Source organism: Etheostoma spectabile, chromosome 5, assembly GCF_008692095.1.
Source record: "Etheostoma spectabile isolate EspeVRDwgs_2016 chromosome 5, UIUC_Espe_1.0, whole genome shotgun sequence".
Taxonomy (NCBI): Eukaryota; Metazoa; Chordata; class Actinopteri; order Perciformes; family Percidae; genus Etheostoma; species Etheostoma spectabile.
The window spans coordinates 30,009,331-30,037,024 of record NC_045737.1 but is presented as its reverse complement, the minus strand read 5'-3'; the positions used below and the strand labels follow the sequence as shown (position 1 = coordinate 30,037,024).

Below are 27,694 nucleotides of genomic sequence, written 5' to 3'. Positions count from 1 at the left end.
GCTTCACCTCACACGGCACACCTGGCATCAGCCTCGGTCACTAACGCGTCCCCTTCTGATTCGTACCGTGCATGTGGCCCACACGGCAAAGCAAATAGCCATACAACACCAATTAGTGCTCTATGAATATGAGTTAATGAGGCGCTCTGGGAGAAAGAGCCCGGCCACACTTGAGAATAATGGCTGCAGCCCGTCAGTCCCCTGTCTCTGGTACTGACCGGAAAAGAAAGTAGTTTACATAATTGCTAGTATGAAAGCTGCATTTCCAACAAAGAATAGTGTTACATCCATCATTATGATCTCTATGATCCTTATGAAACAGCAGCATGTTGCAGTGTGTGACATGTGGACATATTCTTCTTGCTGATGTTGGAAAAGTCTTGTTTAGATTAATAATGCAAGACGTAAAACAAGCCAAAACATTGAGAAATACATAACCTACAACCCTAAATAATGCAGAATTTCTTTGGGAAAAAATATCACAGCTCACACTGCTTTAATACTGTTTTATAACACATACGTCAATATGGCAGCGTGTGTGTGTGTGTGTGTGTGTGTGTGTGTGTGTGTGTGTGTGTCATCACATCAATGGTTGAGATAGGTCCATGTATCCCTGCGTCTCTTCTTTGTGTTAGTCCCTTCATGTCTATGATTGAGAATTAATATGAATTAATCAATCTTAGAAATCTCCTGCAATTCATCTTCATCACTGCCCGGTGACAACCATCATCATCATCTTCAACTTTTTGTGTTTTGCCTTTTTCAGATGAGCTGAAGGAATATTCATATACTGGGGTAACACATCTTATTGTAATACAGGCCAATTCAAATGTGTGTGTGTGTGTGGGGGGGGGGGAATTACATGTGGATATATTCTTCTTGCTGATGCTGGAAAAGTCTTGTTTGGATCAATAATTCAATAATTCAAGAAGAAAGAAATATATAACCTACAAACCTGAATAATGTATATCACACTTATTCTATAATGTTTAATGACACTTGCTGTGTGTGTGTGTGTGTGTGTGTGTGTGTGTGTGTGTTGTGTGTGTGTGTGTGTGTGTGTGTGTGTGTGTGTGTGATCATAATTAGGAAGGACCAATAATAATACTACAACATGGTCAAATGACAAGATAAAAGAAAAATGGACATGCCTAGAAATAACTGTCCAATATTTAAAAAACTGAAACAATGTTGACATTATTATTAGTTAAATAGGTTTGCAATAAATTCCACTCCTCCTAGAGCCATCTAAGGTATAATAAGGAAAGGATGGAAATAGCAAATAATAAATCAATATTATAAACTACTAAACAGCATTTGGAGCAGAGGCCTGACAACACGAGTATAGGCTTTATTCCATTTAGTGTGCAAAATGGATAACATTAATAATATCTATATGATACAATATAATACTACTATAGACTACTAATAATTATCGGTGCATTATGTCTCATAATTGATATTAAGCTCAAATATTTTGGCTGAAATAGTCAAACAGTAGCCTAATAAAGACAAAATTAAAATTCTCTTATCACACACAGACGAATCTAAATGGAGTTCATGATTTATAGAAACATAAATAGATATTACATAAACATAACTACAGGCCTTTCCAGGTGTTTAATGACTTAATGATGGCCTAATCTGGGATCTGTGAGGGACAGATCAGCTGATTTTGCGTTTGCAAGGCGGAAAGGAACGAGATGAAATCTTCTCGTTTTCTTTTTGTTAGACTTGATGGTTGTGATTTTTACAGAAAGTGCCGGGGTTCGTGAACGTGACATAATATCCCAACACATAGCCCAGGTCAGCTGTTAACCGCAGGCAATTAATCCTGCAGCTGTAATCTTCCACTGACCTGAAAACAGAGAGAAAAGAGAGGAACGGACGGCCGAAGCTGGACACAGGCCTGCGTGCTTTTCACGGGACAGCAGAGACACGCGCACGCGCTTCCGATCCGAGGACGACGAAGTCTGACAGCGTCACGAACCGGGCCCGGCTGTCAGAAACGCACTGTAGCCTAATTTGAATTACAATTGGACTCAAATAAAACCAAATGCAAAATAAATAAAAAATCAGATAAAAACTGGATCCCTCTCCTTAAATCGCGAGTGTGAAAAAGCGCCACGTACACGCGGGTCTCCCCCCCCCCCCATTCTAGGCCTATCTGACTTGTGGGATCAGATTATAAACTGGATTTAATCTCCGCTGCCCCGATTTCCATTATTATAAATGCATGCCTATATTTGGCTATTCTATTGGCTGATTTTTCTTTTTTTTTTGACAGTCTCCTCGCCCATCCGTCCACCTGGTATTAGCCTAGACCGAGATCCTGAACTGTAAAACGGTGACAAATCCGTGTCATAGTCCCCGCCGGCTGGTGATGTAAAAAAAAGGGGTGAAAGGGTGAAATTCTGGTTAATAAACTGCATGTTAAGACATTTTCCAAAATGAAACAATATTCATTTATTTCAATCCTATTTTATCATTGATTGTTAACATTTTTTAAATGACAAAGTCTTTTGTTTCAGCCTCTTTAAAAAGCCTGCACGTGCTACAATAATACCAACCCCATACTCGTTTCTCATACAAATTCATAGTAGGTCTAATCCACCAGTAAACCAACAAAACATGCAACAATTAATTGTTCAAAAAAAAAGAGTATTTCAATTTACATAGGCTATTAATAAGACCTATGGGCACTGTGTTCTACACCAACATGGCCAATATATTAAAAATCTATAGAACATAGAAGCAGGCCTGTACACAGCAGGAGAGACAAATTACAACAATTGTTGAGCCAACCATCTGTTAAAGGCTGTGTGGACGATGGGGTCGCTGTCCTCTGTCCGTACATGCTGTGCTGAGACCGGGACGCCCGAGAGTCTGGCCCGGCTCGGCTGAAACCGGGGAGGGGGAAGTCGCGGAGAGACAGCAACAGGAGCACGGGAGCCATCCCGCTCCCTCCCTGCAGGATAGCACGGTATTCTTCCAGATGAGGGCCGAATGAATGAAAAGACGCTGTGTGGCAATGGGGCACCGTGTTTCCAAAGCTGCTGTTGGTGTGTCGGGGACGGGCGGTCACGTGGTGGCCGTGGCTGTGGCGTCAGTGCGCCGGCTGTGTGGAGCAGCACTGACATCTGCTGGACAAACACTGGCACTGCAGCATGAGCAGGGATGCTGCCTTCACGGGCCCCTCGGAATCAGAATCTCAATACTTTATCAATGCCCTCAGGGGGAATTGTTCAGCTGCAGTTGGACACAGACACGTGTGAAAGGTAAAATACATACACACATACACACATACTATACATATACACTTTAACACTAGATTCAACAATGACACTTTGACTTATAATTTATGGTTATTGTCTTTTTTTATGTCTTTTTATTGATGAATGTTCTTATTTTTCTTCTTCTTCTTATTATTATTGTTATTCATATTGCTGTTATTTTGTCATCTTTATACTGTCATTTTTTCTTTTCTTGCTAAAACTGTTGCTGGAAATTTCAATTTCCTTGCGTCTGACCCCCATGTGACCCTTTAAAAAAACTTTTTTAAAAGTGTGAAAAATGGATGAAAATGTCAAATTGTTGTCAGTTTTGGACCCCGGGAGGACAACACAAGGGTGGTTTTAAAGTGTAAAATCACCATAAAATGTTCATTCTGTGAACGTCACTCCAAAATAGTTGGCTATAAGAAAAAAGGTTTCAAGATAAGCAATGCTGTCTAAGCCAAATTTCTGGAAAAAATATAGTAATATCAGATAGGTTTGCCTCTGTTAAACCTTTTTTTGTGGGATCTCAGAATGATGAAGACACTTGGAGAACAATTACAGGTAGATATAAAACAATGATAGGAGGATATGAATTTTAATTCCAAAGTGCCAAGGGAACTTTATCAGGATGCATAGTATCCTGATCCATGAAATAACTGGCCTTTAAAAATAAAAATGCGCCAGCTTCTATGGGAATTTAACATAGGGGGGTGTATACTTATGCCCCCTGTATTTTAAGGAAGAACATTTTTTTATTTACAATACATTACTCATTCATAAAGAAAATTGCTGTCCTTAAAATGTTGGATTTTCCTAAAAAAAATTGAATTAAGGCATTAAGATCAATTTCCAAAAGATTTTTTTTTATTCCTCTTTTTAATCAACTTTAACATGGGTGTGTAAATGTATTCAAGCCACTGTAGGTCTGGCTATATGAATGTCATGCCTTTAAATCCCCAAATGATAGCTAGATGGATAGATAGATAGATAGATAGATAGATAGATAGATAGATAGATAGATAGATAGATAGATAGATAGATAGATAGATAGATGTGAGTCAAGTTATTGGTTGCAGCACTTTAAATGCACAGGACGACGGGAATCACCTGAAGTTCTCACTCGCTATGAATGCAGCACCGCTGACGTCATGGATAAGGGCGGGGCTAGAGCAATGGCGCTATGATGCTAACTTGTAGCTAAGCTAGCAATCATTTCAAAAACGTTTTAGCTAGCTATCGCTGTTTGGTTGCTAACGTTAGCTCAAGACACCATTCGAGTGACAACTTGTAGCCAGCAGCGGACGAACTTCGTTAAGTAGGTCCATTTTTATTCTTTATTGATATTACAATAGTCTCTCGTTAGCATCTTGTATGCTACTTGTCGCAAAGTGACGCATGCGCAATTCACAGCTTCACTCGTCGGAAAGTGACACATGCGCGACTCAAATCTGCACTCGCCTCACAACATTGGGCAGTGACAGAAATTACAGAAGTTTTTTTTGGGGGGGGGGGGGGGCTTTTTCCGCCTTTAATTTTTCACTGGACAGTTAGGTGAGAAAGGGGGGAGAGAGGGGGGAGACATGCAGGAAATCGCCACAGGTCGGACTCGAACCCTAGACATCTGCGTCGAAGCAGGACCTCAAGGTGCATGCGCGCCTGCTCTACCACTACTTTTCGCCAAGTGGCGCATGCGCAACTCACATCTTCACTCGACTTACATCGAGGAGTTAACTGTCTATGGAAGTAACCGTGTATGGGAGTGACAGGGCTCGCTAACGGACAGACCTGAAAGTGAAAGCAGAAAGCAGCAGCAGGAGGTCAGCACTTCGTTCAGAGAGACAACACGGCGTCGCTACAGCTTCACAAGAGCTCTGCAATATGGAGGTAGGTCCCATGTTTACATGTAGATAGCTTAAGCAGGCTAAAGGGAGGTGGAACGTGAAAGCAGAAACCGATTTCAAAGTAGGTGAAGGGTTGGTTCTAGCCATGTTGTTTTTGTGAAGAATACGTAGACATATCCTGGGAATTTATCTCGCCCTTTTTGATTTCAGTCTCAAAACAAACCACCATGTTCTCTACCTGGAAGAGTGTTCTAAAAGTTGGCCATAAAACTATGAAATAAGGTTACTCGTTCCTTGTTTTCGGAGTCTACCTTTCAAAATAAAAGCCCGCAAATTCAAATGAAGACGCCAGTAACGTTAACCTTTTCCCTCGCTTGTTGCCCAATGCCTCACAACGTGGTAAAAACCCGTATTTACTATTATTTACTGTTATTGTTATTAACCCCAATCATATCACTTTCTTATAAGCTATATTAGCCCTCATACATAATCTGGACTGTGGTCAAAACATCTACATGTTACATTTTATAACTTATTCCCTGTTTACATAGTATTCTTATTCAGCCAGTCAGTTTATAGGTTATTATGTTTATATTTTATAGTCATAGTTAATATTTTATCATGATCTACTGTACTGTTCACTTTTGCAATATATATATATATATTAAGATATTACAATATCCAAAATCAAAGATGATATCTAGTCTCATATTGCGATATCGATACAACATCAATATATTACCCAGCTCTATTTCAGCCTATTCATAATGTGGTGGTCCGTATCACATTGTTGCATCACCATCAGTGAAAAAACTATGTTGCACACTGCATTCGGATGTATGTAATGTAATGTATATGTATGCAGCTAATGGCTAACTTCAGTTTTCTTTTTGCAGATTATCACAGACATCAGTCTCATCATTGATAAAATCGCTTACGACGACTCTGGAAGCTTGATGAGGATTCTTCAACCATACCGTTTTGAGAAAAAGGCTTCCTGCTATGTAGTGAAAGGAACCTATGAGGAGCTGGAGCAGCTGTCCACCAAACTGTCCCGGAGACATAGCTTCAGTCCCGTCACCCACGGACCAACCCGTCCGCAGGACATGCATGCTTCACCTCATGTCAAACCTGTGGACGTATCCGGGGCTGTCATGTCCTACATTGAGCTAAAATGTGCGAAAGAACTTGCGAAGATTCAAGGGAAGAGCGTTGTCATTGAAACTCAGCCTGACCCCAGAACAGTACACAGTCAACCCAGTGACACAGTACGGGTGACTTTCACATCGCCCCATGGGTCCCTGCACCGTGTCCGTGCCGACTTCGTCAGACAGCAATTCATCACATTTTACCAGCGGACTGCCGCTGACCTGCAGGTCACATGTGTCCCCGTGGGTCCGCAGGACCACCAAGAACTGGAGAGGAGATTTCCCGGCCTCGTCTTGAAGCACAACCACAGAAGATCTGAAGTCACTGCGATCGGGCCTTTTGTGCACATTGCTAAATTAAAAGAGTACCTTTCACAAAACAGGCCGAGCTCTAGCAAGAGTCCAGTGAACGAAGGTCCAGCAGAGGCCCCAAGCAGCAAAACCTCGGGTCCTTCATCCCCACACTTAAAAGATCCCGAAGAAGAACCATGTCCAATCTGTATGGAACCGATAGCAACCGCCGAGAAAAAGACTCTGCCGTGCAAGCACTCGTTCTGCAGAAACTGTGTGGAAACGGCCTTCCAATACAAGCCTGTGTGTCCGACGTGTGGAGAGATGTACGGCACGTTGACAGGGACGCAGCCCGAGGGAGGCGAGATGAGGCCCACCACGAGCTCCGCATCTCTGCCTGGATACGAGAAATATGGAACAATAACCATCCGTTATTACATTCCAAGTGGCATCCAAAAGGTAGGACTACCGATAAAACTCTTTTAATTCTAATTTCCACTTTTCACCTTAAACAGCATTTGACAAAAAAAAAAAAAAACTTAAGGTACCTACTAGCTTTTCCAGGAATATTCAGATCATCTCAAAGTGTATGAATGGAGTGGTCTCAGTCGTCATCACTGAACAAAGGAGCTTTATTTGAGACTCTTACATTGCTGAACTGTCAGAGTATAAAGTAGGGATGGCTATCATATCGATTATATCGACATCAATATATGAGGCTAGATATTGTCTGACATTTTGGATATGGTAATATCGTGTTGTGTGGTCTTTTCCTGTTTTTTAAGTGATTTTCTGAACTCACCAAACTGTTTCAGCTCTTCTCTTATTTACCTCTTTACCGACTTATTCATTGTATCCGCTTTATTGTTGATTATTTAGCAAAACTCTCATTGTGTTACTACTATTTTGTGAAAGCACCAATAGTCAACCCTACAATGTCGCCGCAATATCTACTTTTAAAATCAAACCGAGAATTGGTCCGAGAAAAGCCCTGGACCCAGTCACATGAAAACCAACTCCCATCATTAAGCGGAGCGAGCTCCCCTGTGTGTCTGCAGGAGGAGCACCCCAGCCCCGGGCAGCCATATGAAGGTGCGTCCCGTACGGCCTATCTCCCAGACTCCCCAGAGGGCCGACGGATCCTGACGCTGCTGAGGCGGGCCTTTGATCAGAGACTGGTCTTCACCGTGGGTCGCTCCACCACCACCGGCAGGAACAACATGGTCACATGGAACGATATTCACCACAAAACCTCCACCCATGGGGGACCGACTTGGTAAGGACTCTTTTTGGCCAACATGACATTTTATTGATGTACTTTACATTAGGGCTGCACAATTTGCACTGGTACAATAACAATATTTTGTTAAAGGCAAAATATGTGTCAAACCATGGTGGATGAAGTATTGTGATGCTGCAGGGACAAATCCTATCCTACAGACTAAAGAAAAAAATCTTTGTTTATATATAAATAATGACACAAAAAGGATTGTTCCCTCCAACATTGTGAATCATATTGCAGTGTCAGTCAAAATGATTGCAGTTAGATATTTCCTACATCACATCTTATGATAAATGTAGCTGCAGCGCCTCTCATGGAGTCCTTCCCTGTACGGCATGCAAAACTTTTTATTTGTACTTCTTTGTATTCATGGCAAGATAAAGTTATTTCTATTATCCAGATAATAAAGAGGCATTGTTTACTTCATAGGCCGTGTACTTGTGTTACTACATTATCTGGGTCACATGACAGTGATATAAGGCCTTTTTACGTTTACTTTAAACTATATTATTGTTAATTGCAACTATTTCTGAGACAATTAATTGTGAAGCAACGTTTGAAACAGCTCTAACTAATGAACACTGCTAGTCCACAGGAAGTCACTGAGTTTCTGTTGTTGTGTTGGCAGCTATGGATACCCAGACCCTGATTATCTCAGCCGAGTTGGAGATGAACTCAAAGCCAAGGGAATAGAATGAGTCCCTTTAAGGTTGGTCACACATCCTGTACATGTAGAGCTAACATGACATATTCAATTACACAGGTTATGGCTATGGGACAATGAATGTTATTGTAATGTACTTTGATGATACCAACTCGCCTTAGTCAGCCATAGCTTCCACTGTCTTTTGTAAAAAAAAATTATGTTTAAAATGATCTTTGCAAAACCAGCAATGCAGGTTTGAGATGTGGTGCCCCGCCAAATCTTGTGAGAAGGGGGCAGGGATCAAGCTGTGAGTGCAGAGACGGCTCTGCATACGTCAGTAACGTTACAGAAACTGCATGGTATCCCTTTAATTCATCAGGATCATATTAGATAAGATTCACCTTTTTGAAGCATGGACAGTTAACAAACTTTTATTTTTTAGTGTCATTGTGGACATTCCCTCACGCCTTCATTACATAGACAGGCATCTACACATTTACGTTTTGGTTTGAAAAACAATGCGTTTTACTACAATAACACCTCGCGTCCACGCTACTGCTGTTTCCTAACCCCTAAAAGAGAGACATTTGGACACTGCTGCCCCACTTCTGGTTTGAAAACTCTGGGGTTGTTCTGTAGTCTGGGTGAACCGAGGACATACGTCAGTCTTATCACTAAGGTAGCCTACAGACCTTTCAGTAACAGTTCCAACTCGTCGTCGCTCCAACATAATAAATCCCTGCTCTTACTTCTCACCATTGTTATTTCTCCAAAGGATTTTCTGTATTTTCAACACATGCATCCACGATATTCATCTGCAGAGCAACGTCAGACAATCTGTTTCCTGTTTGCTCTTGCATGCCGGTCATGTGATAAGCGTTGTCAGACGTGTTACTACGGACGCAGATTAGTTCCGCTTTGGGAGCTTGAACTCCTGTGTGGACGCAGCTTAAAAATGAAAACGTAGTAGTGTAGATCTCTCTTGTATGTCCCACAATCAAACTAAAAAAGGAGACAGAGCCTCTGCTTTTTCTCTATAGTTTCACTTGAAAGTGGTATTAATGATTATTTATCTAAAATTTCAACATATTTTGAACCAACCCTATAATAACGTCACCCTACCAATACATCCTGATATCTGATTTTCTCCATATCGCCCTACCTACCAGACTTACTAGCTGTTCTTTTATTTGCATCTACCCACTTACTCATATCAATATTATTGATGATTATTCATCAAAATCCTTATTGTGTTAATATTTTGTTAAAGCACCACTATTCAGTTTTCACGGTATTGCAATTACAGCTATACATGTATTCTTTTTGAAATGTCTGGGTGTCTTGTTTCCATTGAGCACAATGTATTTTATTTTGAAACACACTGCACAGTGGCAGGGAGAGGGATTTCTAAACTGCACTTTCTGTCCTTTCTGTCTTGTAGACTCCAAAAAAAGCTTTAGGAACGTTATGACAACATTTTTTAGAGGTTTTAAAATGGTGACCTTTTTTAACTGTGGTATACGTTGAAGCCGGTAACCGGCCCATGCCTATAGTCAACCCTACCATATCACCACGATATCACCATTGATGTAGATGGTCAAAAATATCTTTTTTCTTTTTTCAAAACACAGAGACTGAGACAAGACCGACTCTTCGAGGGTTTGAGACCGCGTCAAGATCAAGACCAGGACAAAGACCAAGACCAGATATGTGTTAGCCAGAGCTTCCTCTCCTGTCTCCTGCATCCACTTTCTTGGGAGTGCGTGTAAAGTGGGCGGGACATTTCCTTTTAGAATTAGATATGAGTCCAGTTATTGGTTGCATTTGCAAGTTTTAACACATAGGCATAAATCAGACAATGGACAGGTTATTGAGTGGAGTCCCTGCAGGTGTGGTCTTGAAATAAAATCCAGAGTGCTCTTTATCCGAGACCAAGACCAGAGCGAGTAAAAATGCGCTCGATTCTGAGACCAGACCTTCAAACGTACTTCAGTTTACTTAACTTCTGTTCAAGGTGAAGCTTTTAACTCTAATATCTTGCTGGATAAATGAATGAATAATAATCCATTGTATTTTAATAGGGATATTTTGTGAGTAAAACCTGAATCTGCACTGTAACCGGTAACACTTCTCTGTCAGGTACATGTAGTACAATGTTTTCCTCTGAAGTACAAGTACACTGTAGGTCGGTAGCATAGCTGGGTTATTAAATGCCTTCTGTAAGTTATTTCCAGGTACAATGCGTTAGGTTCTTAAAAGTTTCTTAAATAATGTATATTTGAAAAGTAAGGCCTTAAAAGTCTTACACTTTGTTCACAAAGGTCCAACACTTGTATTGTCCTTTCATAAAATAACTTTTTTGTCACGAAGCATTTATGTATTGAGTATTACAATAAAATGTAGTATTAAGTTCAGGGTACTTGGTAAACCTTTATTTTTCCAGTCTAAAATCCTTTCTGATATTCCATTATATCCTACATACCATTGCCAGTATGTTAATTAAGTTGGTATTCAATTTAATTCTAAATGGTATTAAAAAGGTCTTTAAAAGTCTTACTTAGTCTGACATGGAGCGACCGAGAAGCCGAGTGCTGACTCAGCAATATCACAGGCACGCTTTTAACGGACATGGTGCTAGTAAAGAGTGATTGACTCTTATTTGCAATAACTTCTGAAAAGTTTTGTCTGTAAAATCATACTAAAAGCATAGCTATAGCAGTTCAGTGGCAGGCGCTTCTGAATGGAGCAGAGACAGCGTCCTCTACAGACCTACTCACCCTGTAAACCAATCAAACAGAGGGAAGTATAGTACACTGTGGAAATACTGTTAAAAGTAAAAGTCCTGCATTGACAATGTTAAATATGTAAGTATCATCAGGAAAATGTAGTTAAGTAAAGTATTGAAAGTAAAGCGATCCAGGAAGTGTAAAGGATCCAACCAGCTGTGTGTTTAATGACATCATCATCTCAGCTGGACCTGTAGGCCGGTAAATTGTTGCTAGGTTACAAAATAAAGAACAGACTTTATAAACTACGTTTTGTGAGCAGAAATCTTAATGTGTAAAGTAACTAAAGCTGTCAGATGAACGTAGAGGAGTAAAAAGTAGAATATTTCTCTCAAAGAAGTTGTGTTCACAAGCATCAAAAAAAACTTAAAATCAGTTATATGATTAGGCACTTCCAAGCTCTTGGTTTATTTTCTAGGGTGAAAGAAAGTACACAGACTACAGGTCCCTTTATTTAGATAACATATAATCTCTCATATTCACTCTGCAGTTTGAGGTGTTTTCTGATGCATAAACCTCTTCCTGATCAGCTCTCGTCTCCCAGGATGCCTGACTGATCACTCCCAACCCTTTGCTACATTAGATACTAGAGGGAGACTGTCCGTCATAAAGCAATGTCTTTCACCAGATTCATGAGGCGGAGTAGCAAAAGTTGTATTAAAACAGAGAACAGCTAAACAAGCGTGAAAACAAAATTCATAAAATTGAGGCAGTATGAAATTAAGAGCAAGGTATGGTTGATGGTGAAAAGGCTTTGATGGATTTAGAGTACGACCAGCATCTGAACCGTGAATCATACGGCTACAAGACGTCCTTTGAATTTGTGCCTAATACAATTACACACAACATCTGGAATGTGAGCCCATCTTTTGATTCTTCAGATTAGACTTTGGTAAGGTTGTTAGATAATCCAGATTGTTTTCAAAGTTAAATTGAGTACAATGGATTTATTTTACAAGTTGCTGCAACGTTAAGCAAACGATCTGTACATTTAAGCTTCGCTGACACGGTTAGGAAATGCTCTCGTTTGCCACAAGCCAACACTCACATGAGAAGATCAAGATCGGTTTCAGATCTTTGCATCCAAGACAGTGATAGGTCTGGAATACGTTCAGCCAAGCTTAAAGTCTGGAGGCAGGGGGAAACTACACCATCCAACAACTCTGTGAAGTTGTCTGATTTCCATATGATCTAGTGTGTGCTGGCTGGTCCACTAGTTGACTCAAAAACTGGATTTGTTGTCTGCAGTAGACCGAGCGCTAACATCCACAATAGCTCCAAAGTTCTCTAAAAATAGGTCTTGTTTTCTGTATTTTTAAATACAGACAATAAATCATATGAAATCATGTACACGTACTAGACCTATCCTTGTACTGGAGAAAAGTTGAAATTCACATTTATCTTCACATGCGCGTAGTTGTGTAATCAAGTCTGGGTAGCATACACAAACCCAAAAGCTGAGCAGAAGATCATCATCTTTAATGTATTTCTTCTGCTTTAGGATATGGGGATCATTTCATATGTGATTATTATATTGGCATTCACTCGTAAGTGAAAATGATTAATTTTGCTAACAAAGGCAGCTGGCATTAATTTGGTCTGCTTTCCTGAGTTTGATTCTGCCACTAAATATTTCAATTTGATCTTCAGCAGCCACTAATGCTGTGCTAGCTGATACTACCAAATCTTATTAATTACACATTTTAGAGCCATTTGTTTTCAAGGAGATGACGTACCTAGAGGCGCTTGCTCTCAACAGTTACCATTCAGATATTACATACTGGAATTCTGAATGTAACCTGGGTTCTATTTGACATGCACACAGTTTGACAGTGCACAGAGATGAAATACAAACCAAAAATGATGTTTTACTGCAAATAAAACTACTGTAAAAGAGTATCACCTATCTGTACTTCTATCAGCCCCATCCAGTCTACGTTAACTTTAGGATTTATATTATTCCAGCACTATTTTACCCAATGCACCAAACAAGTCTGTCTAATAATGTTCTTTCATTTGAAATGTTTTTACCCAGAATATTCAACAGGGTAGAAGTCTAAGTAAACTGATATGTCCCACTCCACATCGCAGGGAACGTATGTGTCCATGCACGTGCAGGCTTATAGTCCTGTTGTACAAACAAATGATCTTCCCCACAACTCTAGGCCAGAAAGGATGGAATGTAAGCCAGCACGGTGGCTCAACGGTTGACGCTGTTGCACCATGGAAATCTTCCAGTCCGAATCCAGCAGGCAGTTGTGTGGAGCTAGGATATTTTTTTTCAAGTGCCTGCATGGGCTTCCCTCGCAGTCCAAAGACATGCAGGTCAGGTGAACTGGAAACTGAATGGCCGTCTGTCTCTGTATCAGGCCTGTGATATACTGGCGACGTGTCCAGGGTGTGAGCCCTTCCCCTCCCCTGGCCAGTGAGAGCTGGGACAGTCTCGAGCCCCCTGGCATCCCTGAACAGGATAAACAAGTACATATATATCTATCTATATATCTATATGTGTGATTGTAATGGATGGATTCTGATCGCATTAGTTTTCTCCCAGTACTTGATTTGAAAGTCAAAGAATGCTGCGACACCATAAACGTCACATCCATACACTTGAATCACATGTGGTAGAGGGTATCCTTTTGGACTTGGAGAAACTTGACATTAGTATCAGCTTACCTTTCGTTTCTATACGGCATCACTGCCCTGTACATGGATCCGTGCATGTACATCGCGGTGGGTTATTTTATTCTCGGGCGTGTCAGGATCCTACCATGAGTAACCTGTGCCGTACCTCTAAGAAAACAGTTCCATAGAAAGACATACCCGATAGAAAATAAAAGAGGATATAACCAACATCTTCATTTGGCCTCAACCATATCATCCCCAATCATGTGAGTTATTATTTTTAGCAAAAGTGAACATAAATGATGGGGTGGGTGCGGAGTAGAAAACAAGAGGGATGAGGAAAAAAAAAGAAAAAGAGGGAAGCCCATTCCAAAAGTCCAGGCATGGGGTAAACTGTAATTCAGTCTAGTCACCACGTTGGGGTCAGTACTACGGATTCCTGCCCCAAAGCACAATGCCACTTGAATGCCATGAGCGCTCGCTGTCCCCGCTGTGGCGGCCTCATTTGGTGAAGGCGGCCACCACGGCCCATAGCAGCTCGTTGGCGTTGGCCTTCAGGCTCTCCCCCTCGGGCTCCAGTTCCAGCAACTGCCGCACTCTCTTCATGGCCAGGTCATACTGGTCGTCCAGCAGCGGGGCGAAGGCGTTCTCCAGGACGTCCGAGGAGTGGGCCAGGAAGATAAGCGCCAGCAGACGCTTGTCCATACGCTGGGGGTCGTTAACCCACTTGTCCAGCACGGCCTCCTGCACCCTCTTGATGAGGCGCTGCTTGATGTTGTTGTTGGTGAGAGGATGCGTGGTCATGTCAAAAAGCAGAAAGTTCTGCTTTTCGGTGGTGAGGACGCCTTTCTCCACCAGGTTTTTGGCCAGCCGTTCGCGGACGTTCCGCAGCTGGTAATGGAGCTTCAGGGGGTTCCACGTCTCTCCTAAACACCGGCCGATAAAACATAGGACAGTTAATGCTCGAACAAGAGGGGACGTGCTAATCTACAAGGGCTGCACAATATGACATGATAAACAGATATTAAAGGGTACTCAGTTCAGCATTCTGTTAATATACCACAAATTGATTGTTGAATTTTAAACAAATTAAATATTTCCCAACACTTTTATTGAACATGAATTGAATATAAAAAGGCAGCACTTTGACGGTTACATTTAAAAGTGCAGCTTTCAGCTGATATTTTCTTCAAACCAACAAAAAAAAATCTTTTGCGATGTTTATTGTGCAAGTTGATATTATGATGATAAAAAAAAAATGAACGATATCGTGCAGCCCTATCATCTATGACGAGGTGTTGTGAAAACAAACAAAAAACAGAAGCAGTACCAGCTCAGACTCTGCAAACAGGGAAAGGATTGGAGTAAAAGGTTGTCTTCTCTAAAGAACACAAGGGTTAATTCCCAAAGTCGAATATAATTGAAATAGTAAAAAATCTCTTTTAAATCAATAATATTTCATAAATAGGTTGGCTAATGTTAGCTAATCCTCCTCTTCATGTCAGCTAAACAGTAATTTCCGGGAGGGAGAAGCACAAGGCATTGTGAGCCAACGTTACGTACCGAGTAACGTTCGCACAGAGGGGAGTGACAGGAAATCAGAAGGATGGGAAATAGTTTTAACGACTTTAAAAAAATCGACACTCACCAAGCCAAAAGGCTTATGTTTTCAAAAGTTAGTTTGTTCCGGTTTTTCTAACTGCGTCGCAAGTTATAGTAACGCTAGCTTAGCTGGGAGCTTCATGGTGAGAGCTATAGTCAATGTTAGCTGCCCTACAGCTGTCAGAGTCAGCTTTGACTTCATATACAGTATTACCTCTTAATAGCTGTATTCTCAGTAATATGAAAATCTGCTAGAAACAGGTTGCTTATAAATCACTAAAATAGTTATCAATGCCGTTAGCATTGTGGCTAACACAATGGGGGTCAGTGGGGGTCGTGGCCAATGTAATTTGGACAGAACGTGTAACATTGACATGCCTATAGTGGCATTGACACTGCATAAGCCTGCGTAGTGTAATACCATAACATACTCAATAAAGCTGCTATGAAAAGATGGTACTGCAATACAGTCTAGCAGTTGAAAATTAATCTCAATCACAAAATCTTTTTTACAGAAACTTAGCTGCATATCAAATCAAGCCAGGGTTTCCACCAGTGTACAGCCCGCTGGGCCTAAGTTGACTCCCTGCCACTCAAGCAGCAGAAAAAGAAAAAAAAAGTTGAAACAGATGTTTTAAACTAAAATGTGTTAAGGGGACCTCGAAGCAAAGAGACTTCTGTGTGCGTGAATGTGCATGCTTTCGTGTGAGAGAGATAAAGAGTGTGTATGACGTCAAGTATGAAGTTAGCAGTAAGGTTATAGCTATGTACGTAGCAGTATGTGTGTTTTGCCATCTCCCGGTTAAAGTGAAGTAATCTCATTTTAAGTCTTAATACTTAAAAAAGTATTAAGGACTAAACCAGAAATAAATAACCATAAAATGACTCAGCAGATCATTTCTTCACACAGCATCATAACATCTTTGAAGTTTGAAGTCTGCTTTGTTGTGATTTATTTTATTATTTTATTTATCCTTTATTTAACCAGGTAATACCCATTGAGATTAAAAATCTCTTTTGCAAGGGAGACCTGGCCAAGATAGGCATCAAAATTACATCACATCATCACATACGTACAAAGACACACACATGAAAGCCAAATATGCACTTACAATAAAATCTCAATTAAAACATTGACGTGTGAGGGAGTCCAACTCAAAGCTTCTCATTCTCAGCTTAAAAATACTCAAAGGAACCAATTTACTAAGTTTCAAGTTCTTCTGCAGCAAATTCCATGTAAAGGGAGCAGAGTAAGCAAAGCTCAGTACTGACACGTGGGACAGAAAACAAGACAACAGCCTGAGAACGGAGAGAGTAATGACCAGTACTTTTCTTCATAAGAAGTGAACATAAATAAGATGGAAGCGCACCAAGAATAGCCTTATATATAAATGTATACCAATGACAAAGCCTCCGTGTAGCCAAAGCAGACCACCACCAGTGATTAAATGTAAGGGTTTTGATCCTTCATCAGTGAGGTATTATTTAGCCACAGAAGGGTTCTATTGTTGTTTTTGCCTCAAGTTGAAAATCACCACGAAGTTCGACACCATTGTTGTAGATTTCTATCCACGCGTACAACCAGTGTTGGGCGGGGGGGCCGACAAAGCAGCTTAACTCACCGCTGAGCAGTTCGATCCAGCTCTGCACGCTCTCCGGTGGCTGTGTGTCTTTGATGTGTTTTAGGGCTTCATCCAGGAGCACGTCACCTGTTGGAGCGTCCGACTTACAAATCACCTGCAAAATCATTCAGAATGATGGCCGCCAGTTACGAGGTGTAATAATCAGAGGACAGTCGCAGAAATAGACACAACATGTCCTTTTTTTTTTTTTTTTAATTCCTCGAGCCTCTGCGTATATTGCTGAGTGACGTTCACTTGTTGTCGATTGATTTATTGATATGGTGACTGGTGGACGTTATAAAAATAAATGGAAAACTACTTTGCCCCAAAACTAATTCCCTCACTCACTTAGGCCATAATGATGATGGAATATGAAACCGTTAAGAGTGAAGAGTTGCACAATTCCTGGAAACTTTCCATTGGAATTAACTGGAATACAATTGTATTATTAGGGGTTGTTTGCTCCAGCTGTAGTTACCATGTCATATCCAGCGTTTTCTTGGCGCTATCCAGCTTTGTCGCAACGGCTATACATGCACAGGACAGTCTGTCAAAAACTCAGCTCTTTCCATTCATTTTGAATGAAGGTAGTGTGTTTAGGCTGCGGCGGGGGTTACCACTCAACCTTTGGAGAAAGGCAACCCCACTTCATGCTGCTGTGGTCATGCAAACTCTGAAGTTTGTGGAATAGCTGAATTTCCTGTAACAACAGAGCACTCACTATGTCTCACTCGTCTCTTTTCCTTCTCTCTCCCCTGTGAAATAAAGCTGCCTTTAGTCGGAAATGTTGAAATCAACAAAAAAAATCTGACAGAAAACTGGAAGTGAGAAATCTGGTCTACTTGTGCATTGTTGGGCAGTTTAAGAACAACAGTTTCATTGACAATAGTGTTTGCAGTAGTGTGGGCTGCACATGTAATGGGAGAACACACTGTGCATGCAGAGGGTTTGCAAATCTTACCAAAATCCGGTTTAATGGGATACTAAATGATCTACTAACGTGAGGGAGGAGTGCTGCTCAATGCAGGTTACAATTCATTTAAATGTGCAGACGTTTAACCAAAACAGGCCTTAAGGTCTAGCATTGCTTTTTGCATTCCTAGAGTAAACTTTCCTTGGACTTGGTCATGCCTATTTAGAAATAACTGTGCAGGTTGATGCTACACGTAAATCAGTTAAGAGAAGGCAACGCAAGGGCACCAGCAGAACCATTTTTGTAGTAAAAGTGCAAGCAGGGACACATATCCTACCTTTCTGGCCAGCAGACCTTTCCTCCGCATGCCACAAGCCTCTAGCTGAAGCCGTCCTCGCAGAGCCAGTTCTATCAGCATGCAGCCTCGCAGCCCTGATGAAATGCAGTCATTCCAGAACGAGGTGTAGCCCTAAATCATTGCAACACACATCACAATACTGGTTAGTCAAAAGGTTACTATGCAATCACAACAGTACAGTACATAGGACATGAGGGCTCACTCAGGGTGTTTCCTGGCTCTGAATGGGGGGTGCTATGATTGGCAGTAAGCATGATCGGTCCTTGTACAGTAAAGGCAATGAGTCTGTTACCTTATTAGATAGATGTGAGCAATTTCCTGTTATTTCTGACAATTTGATAACCAAAAATGTATATTATGCTTGAGTAAATAAAACCCCAATTAACAAAACCGGTAAAAAAAAAACACTCAATTCTTGTCATTTTGGTGCTGGTCAATTTCTATTGGGGGGGGGGGGGGGGGCTAAACACCCCTATGCAGGAAAAACCCTGGGCAAAACAGATCGTCAGAAGAATTCCTGTTGGTGTAGCTGATAAGCGCAATGAGTAAACAGATAACCTTAAACAACACTTTAGGCTACAGTTCCTGTCAGTAGCAAATATCTGAAGCACCCTTAGATGAAATTATTATGGTATAGTATGGTACAGAATCTGCACTTACTGGCCCAATCATTACAGCTGGCATTAGCTTGACAACATCACCTTTGTATGTGCCTCCAGTGTTAATAATATATAAAATGGGGACACACAACTGCAAGTTAGAAGGCAAGTCAAGGCCTTTAATTGATGGTTTTTAAATTTTGATACTGACCAAATGCTAACAGGTCTTATATTACAATAGATAGTATCATGACTGAGTTAGTCATTTTGTACCGAAATCTTGAAGCAATGCCTCAGTACCTGTGAGGCCATGTCTGGCTTAAGTCAAAGTAAAGGTTTTCTTTACAGAAACAGATGTAAATAAAGCACAAGACATCTGAACAGCAAAGACTGATGCAGACTCAGCATCACAGACGTAGAAAGGAAAGCAACCTTCTAACCAATCTAACAAGTTTTGTGTTGATGCAGCAAAACAAACACGAGCCCACCACAGTATTGCACTCCGTCTGTGCTTAAACATGCAGCAATGCTAAGATTGTGCATTGTTGTCCAAGCAGAAAGCAGTAAATTAACCTTTAAATGCAATCTAACTTAAGATTTAACTGATATTGATCAAACCGTTTCAGTCAGTTTGTAGTAGAAGGGGACAAGACGTATTGGGGTAAAATGCAAAAATGCTGGTGGTAAGGTATGTGCCGCATCAGGTTCTCTTTCTGGAGAACTGACAATATTCCGACTATGCGGTTTCCGTGGCTAATGAAAGTGAATAGTCCACTAATATTCCCGTTTACATGTTGTCCCTAAACCAGTTTCTTGAAAAGGTCAGCTCATATCCAAAAACCTGTTCCATCCAAGTCTTTCATAATGGTTAAAAGTAACTGTTTCTTTTCTGTTGAGCATGCAGCTCTACCAAAAGCCGTACTCACTGAAACGGTTAGCTGGTTGGTTTGTGCACAACCATAGCAACACACAGACCGTAAGCTGTAACAGGCCCTATACTGGTACAAACTGCGCTAAAAACCCTGCTTGAGACGCGTTATTATGGAACCCACAGCAGGTTTAGACAAGACTTGGCCTTCGATAGTATTCGGGTGCCATGATTGGCCAGGCACGCAAGGTAACAGAACCTGATTTGTTCAGGTCCTGTCCCCTGACCAATTGGCTATACTAACCTTAACCTTAATCAGGTTGCTTAATAGAGTGGGTCTCGCCTCGAACTGCAGTGGGTTCCATCATTGCAAGATTGTGACGCATATTCCAAATGTATATGCCTACATGTCCAAAGAATGCTTCTAAAACCTGAATAATACCGGCATTTCCCACGTCTTAATCAGAAAATGCTAAATTCGGAAAAAGGCCTATTTTGGAATATCAAAACAGAATACGCTGTTTACATGACCTGTCATATTCAGAATAACAGTGGAGTATAAGTGTACATGTAAACATACTCACTGTTGGTTGTAAGATTATAAAGTGTCAGTCAAAATGTTAAATAGATGAATAAATCCCATCATTGCTACATCGATCCAAAAATGTATTGTGTTAACTTTAAACAGATGTGTAATGTGCATCTTCGTGATGTCGTTGTTGTTTTATGTTTTACAGTTTTGGAAAGGAAATGGACTACAACCTGTTGAAGCCTCCAGACACGTATGCAACTCTCATCTTGGTTAGACACCGTGACAAATAACTGGGTGCGCTCGTGATGATTAAGATGTGTTTTAGATGGATTTGTAAACGTAGGTTTTTACTTGGGCTTGAAACATTTGTTTCTGTTAATCAGTGCCAACACATTCTGGTTAACGCCACTGGGATGCGATGTGGTAAAAAAAATAAGACCGGAAGTAGTTCAAGGGGATGCCAATATTTTCTAATTAGCACCGACTGTGGCCCCTCATCTCTTAGTAGTCTAACGTTACTGTTTAATCAGTGTTTAAGTGGCATTGCAGATAACCCCATAGCAGTAGATTAATAGTTCCACTGTGCGACATGCAGCATTCCTGAAATATTTACATTAAAATATACCAACAGATCCGTCCGTTTAGATTCCAAGGAACTCGGTTTGCTAGCTAGTTATCTTGTAAGGTTACTGTGTCTCCTGTGAAGCTAACTCGCTAGCGTTGGTGTACCAAGAGGCACAAACGTCGCAAAAAAAGACTAGCTATCTGTCACAAGACCATGTCCAATTCACTAACCATACCCATTTGATTAAATATAAAAGACCCCTTCTCGACATAACCGTGTTTTGGCAAAACCCACTGACCAAGTCTGTCGGCAACTCTGAGGCCCATTATTGTTGTTAGCTATAGCTAGCGTTAAAGCAAACAAGGGCGCTAACGTTAACGAAACTAGCTAGCTAGCTAGCTAGCTACGTTGGGTAGGAACATATGGCTAACTTTAGCGTCGTTTAACATTAAGATTTACCTTTATTTTACAGCGTTAGAGACCAGGGTGTATCTGCTATTACCTCTCGGTCCTTCAGCCCTAACAACAGCACTTCTTCCATCAAGGTGAGACGTGTTTCTTTGGAGTCTCCGGTATCGTCCTCGTCCTGCTCGTCTCCCCGTCGGGGCTCATGGTCCTCCTCGCCGGACGGACGGTCTTTGTCAGCGGCGTTGCGCGAGGCTTCGGTCCGCCTTTGCACGAGGCCCGAACTCCGCTGAACCAAGGAAGTCATGTCTGCCCAGCAACTTAGCTAAACAACGACGAAAACCACACGCCTCGGACTGCGATGCCCGAGATGCTTATCTCAATTATTCGTTGTCAACCATATAGCAGTTACCTCGAGTGTTTTGCGAATAGACTACTGCGGCCTTTGTACCCTTGTCATCTGGAATACCGCTCCCCTTCCTTGACTTCGTCCGTATTCCGCACCAGTATTATGTCTGTCTAATATGGCGCCGTGTGGTGCTGTGGTACCGAACTTATCCAGCAGGAAGAGGCCGAGATAACCCGAATCCACCAACCAGCATCCAAGTAACTTTAAGTTAAATTCAAATTATTGGTTGTACAATAACTATAACGTTACACTGTAATACTTTTATTCTGCATGTTACCCAACAGCGCAGTCACACTTTATTCTTATTAGATAGCTATTGCTTCTTCTCCTACTTCCTTACTCCTACTTCCCCAATAAACTCCATCTTATAATTTTACAATAGGCTAAAGCCAAATATCTTGGTATTCACACTTCAAATATAGGCCAGCTGATCATGTCATTGGCTATTATCATTACCTGCTTAGGTCATTAAAAATCTCCTAAAAAGATTTTTTTTAGAATCTCTCTCTCTCTCTCTCTCTCTCTGAGATGTTGGCCAACCGTCACTCACCCCTGGAATTTCTTTCGGAATTTGAAAACTACAACATTTAAATAAGCCATCTCTTTAGAGATGTCCTGTAGTACTCTAAAAGGACCAATAATTGGCGCCCTTGCACCTTATGAGTGAATATATGTACATCTATTGCGCCATAATCAGATTGTGACTCAGAGACTACATACAAATTGTAGCCTACATCTTTTTATTAATCCCCAAGGAGAATTTACACTTTACACTCTTTTGTTACACCTTACACACAGCTCTGGAATACACACACATACTGTACACATGCACAAACAGGACCTATACATTGGCTAATTGGAGATATGTCAGAGAAAAGGGGGCTGTCCATTAAAAGCCTTTTTTAAAGGCACCTTGGCAGCTCTCCACCGACCAGTCCACCACCATACCTGGTACTGTACTGTGACTTGAATCTGCAACCCTCTGGTTTCCAAGCCAAGTCCATAAGGACTAAACTGCTACCAGCCCCCAAGGTCCATGGTGCTGGAGTGGGTTGGATGAGAGGCTTGCATATAGGGACTGGTACTGCACAACCTGTGGAAAGTCTAGGTCCAAGATCGCGCAATGTTTATATACGTTTATAGTGGGGGGGTCGCGAGTCTTTTACTTTGGGGGTCGTGGGCTGAAAGATTTGGGAACCCCTGCTCTAGGACACGTGTCAAACTCAAGGCCCCTGGGCATAATCCAGCCCCTTGCACATAGGGATCTGGTTGCTGTATTTTATGATGGCCAAGGACCCTTTTTGGCTTTTTGAGGGCGTTATGTCAGCCAAACTGTAAGTGAGAAAATGAGACACTTTTTTTCCTCGAATAAAAGCATGTCAAATATAAACCAAACAAGTCTGGCCCTTGATGTGATTCTTTTTTTTTCCAATGTGGCCCTTAGTGAACCTGCTCTATAACATAAAACATGTACAAAAAAGTGTTTTGAAGTGAGAAACCATCACCTTAGGATTGGATTTGTCTTCCTAGGCCCTGCAATGTCATATATCATAGGTTGGACTGCCAAATGCTTCTTCTCATCATCTGTCTGACTGCTACCGGTCTAATTTCTACGGAAATCTAACCAGCTGATACGTCCACGATACTGGGGACTGTGTATCTACAGGAGACATCCACCTCCACCAGCATCTTGGGAAACATTACCTGGTACTTTTGCAAAAGTGCATTGCATTCACCCCAAAAAAAAAAGAAAAAAACGTCTGTTCTGTGCCTTCTGTATGTCATAATTATAACTTACTATGTCATCATTACGAGATTTCGGGTCAGAAAAGATCTCATAAACACAGGATTGGGATCTCAGAATCATGAGAAAAGGTTTGAAAATTACAAGCTCAGGTGTTGTACAGTATTCTGGTGCCCTTATTATGAATTTTGGATATATTGTCGCTGTAATCTTTTTTAACTTACTTTATTGTAATATCAGCTTAGATTTATATCAGATACTACTGGTTTTCTGCTCCAGAAGGAACAGCTATTTTTTTTTAGCTATTCTTTACTTTGGTGGATGCTGTATGCTTCAGTCTACTGTACCATGGGGGAAAATATTCAAACCTGGCCACCAACCTGAGGTAAAAGTTCCTTTTTTTTTTAAAAGGGGTTTTGTTTTTTTGTCGTTTATTTGCAGTCTGAATGAATTAGAAAAAAAAAAAGAAGAAAAAAAGTGAGTGGGGATCCACTGTGGTCCTCTACACCAGTGATTCCCAAAGTGGGGGTCGGGACCCACAGGGGGGTTGATTTCCAGAAATTAAATAAAAATTAAAACCGATTAGAAATAGCATACGTTAGCCATGATTTTAACGCAAAATAAAACTGTTGTGTTATTTTGTGTGTTATTTTGTGTTGTCGATATGCTCGTGTTTGGATACGCCTTTAGTGCGTGCGTGGTTGCGCGCAATGCTTTTATACGTTTATAGTGGGGGGGGGGGGGGTCGCAAGTCACTTGCACCGTTACTTTGGGGGTCGTGGGCTGAAAGTTTTGGGAACCCCTGCTCCACGCATCAGCATGCAGTAGCCTAACTTTGGCAGGAAGTGGTGCCGGGGAGGCGGGGTCTTCAGGCCAAAACAGCCGTCTCAACAAAAATATGGCCCTAGACTCCGCCCTCCCGTCTGCATCCGAGACTGGGCGGCCGAATGAAAGCTCATCAACCCCCCAAAGCATATAATACCCATACCTGCTGAAAAAGAGAAACGCAGTGCGTTAATAACTGTTATTCAACACATTTCATATTTTTTTCCCGCTTCTTGGATGGCTTTCCTTCAGTGGATATCTGTTGAATGGAGTTTCGGACTCTGAAGCCACTTTTTTTTTTTCCTCTCTTTTTTTTTTCAAGCTGAGCGCAGCTACTTTATTCTTGCACGGATTTAACCGTTGAGAAGCTTTTTTTTCCCAAGCTGTGAACGTCTCATCGCCAGTGTTTGGAGCCGGGATCTGGAGCCTGTGAAGTGCACGGCCATGTAGCCCGAAGGTAGGCCTGCAGTGGACCCTGCTTCATATTTCAATAAATGCACTGAGACTTTATTATGCGTCCTGAGTCTGACCATATTGGGTTAACTGTGAAGCAGCTTAAGTTACCGTGCTTCCTATAGGAGTGTGCTCATTTAGAAGTGCGTGCCTTGCACAGGGAACACACTTATGGATTATACAATATGAGAAGACTACTAAAAAGACATAGGGCACATCAGTCCAATCAGCGTTGAGCTTTAACTACTGCTGGCTCTAAATCATCTGTAGGCTGTTCAAATGTGACTGCTGAATAAAATTAATTAACATATATTTCGAGGGAGAATAGGCTATAGCCTTTATACTATAACCCATATATTCCATATAGCCTACTTTATAGCTTGAGATCCCTATTTGAACTATAATAAGTTGTGTTAAGAGCTGCATAGACTCATCGATTAATTGATTAGTTGTCAACTAGCCTTTTCATTTAACAATCGACTATTTTGGCAATCGGTTTGAGTCATTTTTAATGGAAAAAAAGAGTGATCTGAACGATTCATCTTGTTCACATCGAGATTTGAAAGAATGCGATAAGCTAAGCGAATGTGAATATTTAGTTGAATTTTGCTGTAAAAACCTTTTTTTCACAAGATAAGACAAGAAATGCTGGAATAATACATAAATAATGTGTCCTTTATTAGTCCCACAAGGGGAAATCACAATTTACACTCTGTTGTTATTACACACATCACACACAGGCCTGAACTACACACACAGGCTCAGTGCCTATACATGCACTAATGGAGAGATGTCAGAGTGTGTGTGTGTGTGTGGGGGGGGGGGGGGGGGGGGGATGTCACATTTCACAGATTGTTGTTAGATCTGATATCTTCTATTGGAATAGTTTTTTCTCATTATTATCACTGCAACGTTTGTGATAAGCATTCTGTGTTATAATGCTCCATCACATTCTGTATCTGTCACACACTGAGTACTGAACTTCAGCTAAACTTTTTGTTTTTTTGTAATCGCAAATCGAATCGTAATCGCAATATCTGGCCGAAAAATCACAATTACATTTTCTTCCCCCCATATCGTTAAGTCCTCTCTGATGTCATCTTGTTGAATGTGAATATCTTCTAGTTCCTTCTCTCCTCTGGGACAGTGAACTGAATATCTTTCAGTTGTGGACAAAACGAGACATTTGAGGACGTCCTCTCGGGCTTTTTGGGAAACACTGATTTTTCCACATTTTTCACAATTTCTTTGACATTTTAGAGACCAGACAACTAATCCATTCATCCAGAGTATACTCATTAGTTGCAGTAGTATTGTCAGCCTTCAGCCAGGGGCCACATCTGTGTTTCTCTTGTGTAATAGATTCAAGATAAGCTGCTTTGTATTAATGCATGTATTCAGATATTCAGATTATGGTGTAAGTAGATAGATAAAGGCAAATTACTGAAGGTAAAATGAGGTATAGCACAACACAGCACACAACAACAATGGAATAATTGTGCACCAATTTGATAGACATTTAAAGATAGAAAAATCCTTTTATTTTTATCCCTCTTCTCTGGTGCCTACAAATCTATGGTGCCCACTTCAGCAGTTTGATTTCCCCTAAGTTTCTGTGTCATGATTCTAATATAGGTGAATATTGCTGTTAGGCCCTCTGCATTCCTGCTGAGGAAAATCTCTGTTCTCTGTAACTCCATTCAGTGTTTTTCTCAAGCTCTTGGCCACGGCTTCAAAATGACTTCACTGTGAAATAATGTGATAGCTTTTACATCTCGAGGCTGCCATCCAGGCCGCGCTGATCATTCCCAGCCTACCACCTACAGGAACCAGACGGTTTAACAGAACTTCTGGACATGTTGGCCTATGTTGCTTAACATAGTGGATAGGGACTCACTAAAGCCTGGAGCACATTCATACATAAGTTTGTTGCTCATGTTTTCTGTCAACCAGTTTGGACAAATCATGGGATCCAATAGGAAATTTAAAAAAAGAAAAGATGTGCATACTGTTCGACCATTGTAGATCAGGGGTCTTTAATGTTTTTAAACCAAAAAGACGGATCGATTGGTTCATTTACATTTTAATAGTTGCACATTCTGTTTTTTTCCCATCTTGTATATATTTAAATATTTGTTCTTATATTCTTATATTCTTATATTTTTATTCTTATATTTTGTTATTATAATTATTATTTCATGTATATTGTATGTATGTATATTTTGTGTGCTGCTGTAACACTGTAATTTCCCATTTTTTTGGGATCAATAAATATCTATCTATCTATCTATCTATCTATCTATCTATCTTTCTATCTATCTATCTATCTATCTATTTCCCAAGCTGTTGGTATCGGCATTTATAATGGCCCATAAAAAATGAATGGTTAAAATAAAATAAAAATGGACTGTCAACAATGTTCTGAGTGTTGGCGTTGCATGGTCTGTCCACCAGAGGACGCTCTACAGCGTCCCTGTTAGTGATGGCGTTGTATAGTCTGTCCACCAGAGGACGCTCTACAACGTCCCTGTTAGTGATGGCGTTGCATAGTCTGTCCACCAGAGGACGCTCTACAACGTCCCTGTTAGTGATGGCGTTGCATGGTCTGTCCACCAGAGGACGCTCTACAGCGTCCCTGTTAGTGATGGCGTTGTATAGTCTGTCCACCAGAGGACGCTCTACAACGTCCCTGTTAGTGATGGCGTTGCATAGTCTGTCCACCAGAGGACGCTCTACAACGTCCCTGTTAGTGATGGCGTTGCACAGTCTGTCCACCAGAGGACGCTCTACAACGTCACTGTTAGCGATGGCGTTGCATAGTCTGTCCACCAGAGGACGCTCTACAACGTCCCTGTTAGTGATGGCGTTGCATAGTCTGTCCACCAGAGGACGCTCTACAACG

General features: G+C 41.1%; 3 protein-coding genes across 4 annotated transcripts in view; 2 read left to right on the top strand and 1 right to left on the bottom strand.

The window, feature by feature from the left end:
* The first annotated feature begins 4,855 nt into the window (after positions 1 to 4,855).
* On the top strand, positions 4,856 to 26,063 carry si:dkey-3h3.3 (E3 ubiquitin-protein ligase DTX3L). Of its 2 annotated transcripts, none has more exons than XM_032516024.1 (5): positions 4,856 to 5,162; positions 6,016 to 7,017; positions 7,617 to 7,834; positions 8,469 to 8,549; positions 26,053 to 26,063. In XM_032516024.1, exons 1-4 carry the CDS (start codon positions 5,157 to 5,159, stop codon positions 8,536 to 8,538), a joined length of 1,296 nt encoding a protein of 431 aa, XP_032371915.1. In that variant the 5' UTR covers positions 4,856 to 5,156; the 3' UTR covers positions 8,539 to 8,549; positions 26,053 to 26,063. The 2 variants fall into 2 exon arrangements, with proteins under 2 accessions (XP_032371915.1, XP_032371914.1); XM_032516023.1 differs by lacking the exon at positions 26,053 to 26,063 and adding an exon at positions 10,120 to 13,410.
* Positions 11,809 to 22,259, bottom strand: golph3a (golgi phosphoprotein 3a). Its single transcript, XM_032516025.1, has 4 exons — positions 21,459 to 22,259; positions 18,372 to 18,503; positions 17,122 to 17,236; positions 11,809 to 14,823 (listed from the first exon to the last, which is right to left on the bottom strand). The coding sequence occupies exons 1-4, from the start codon at positions 21,666 to 21,668 to the stop codon at positions 14,399 to 14,401; spliced, it is 882 nt and encodes a 293-aa protein (XP_032371916.1). The 5' UTR covers positions 21,669 to 22,259; the 3' UTR covers positions 11,809 to 14,398.
* pdzd2 (PDZ domain containing 2) overlaps positions 24,429 to 27,694 on the top strand; it is a 61,929-nt gene continuing 58,663 nt past the window's right edge. Inside the window, 1 exon segment of the mRNA XM_032516005.1 lies at positions 24,429 to 24,796. The gene's annotated coding sequence lies outside the window, so the exon portion shown is untranslated.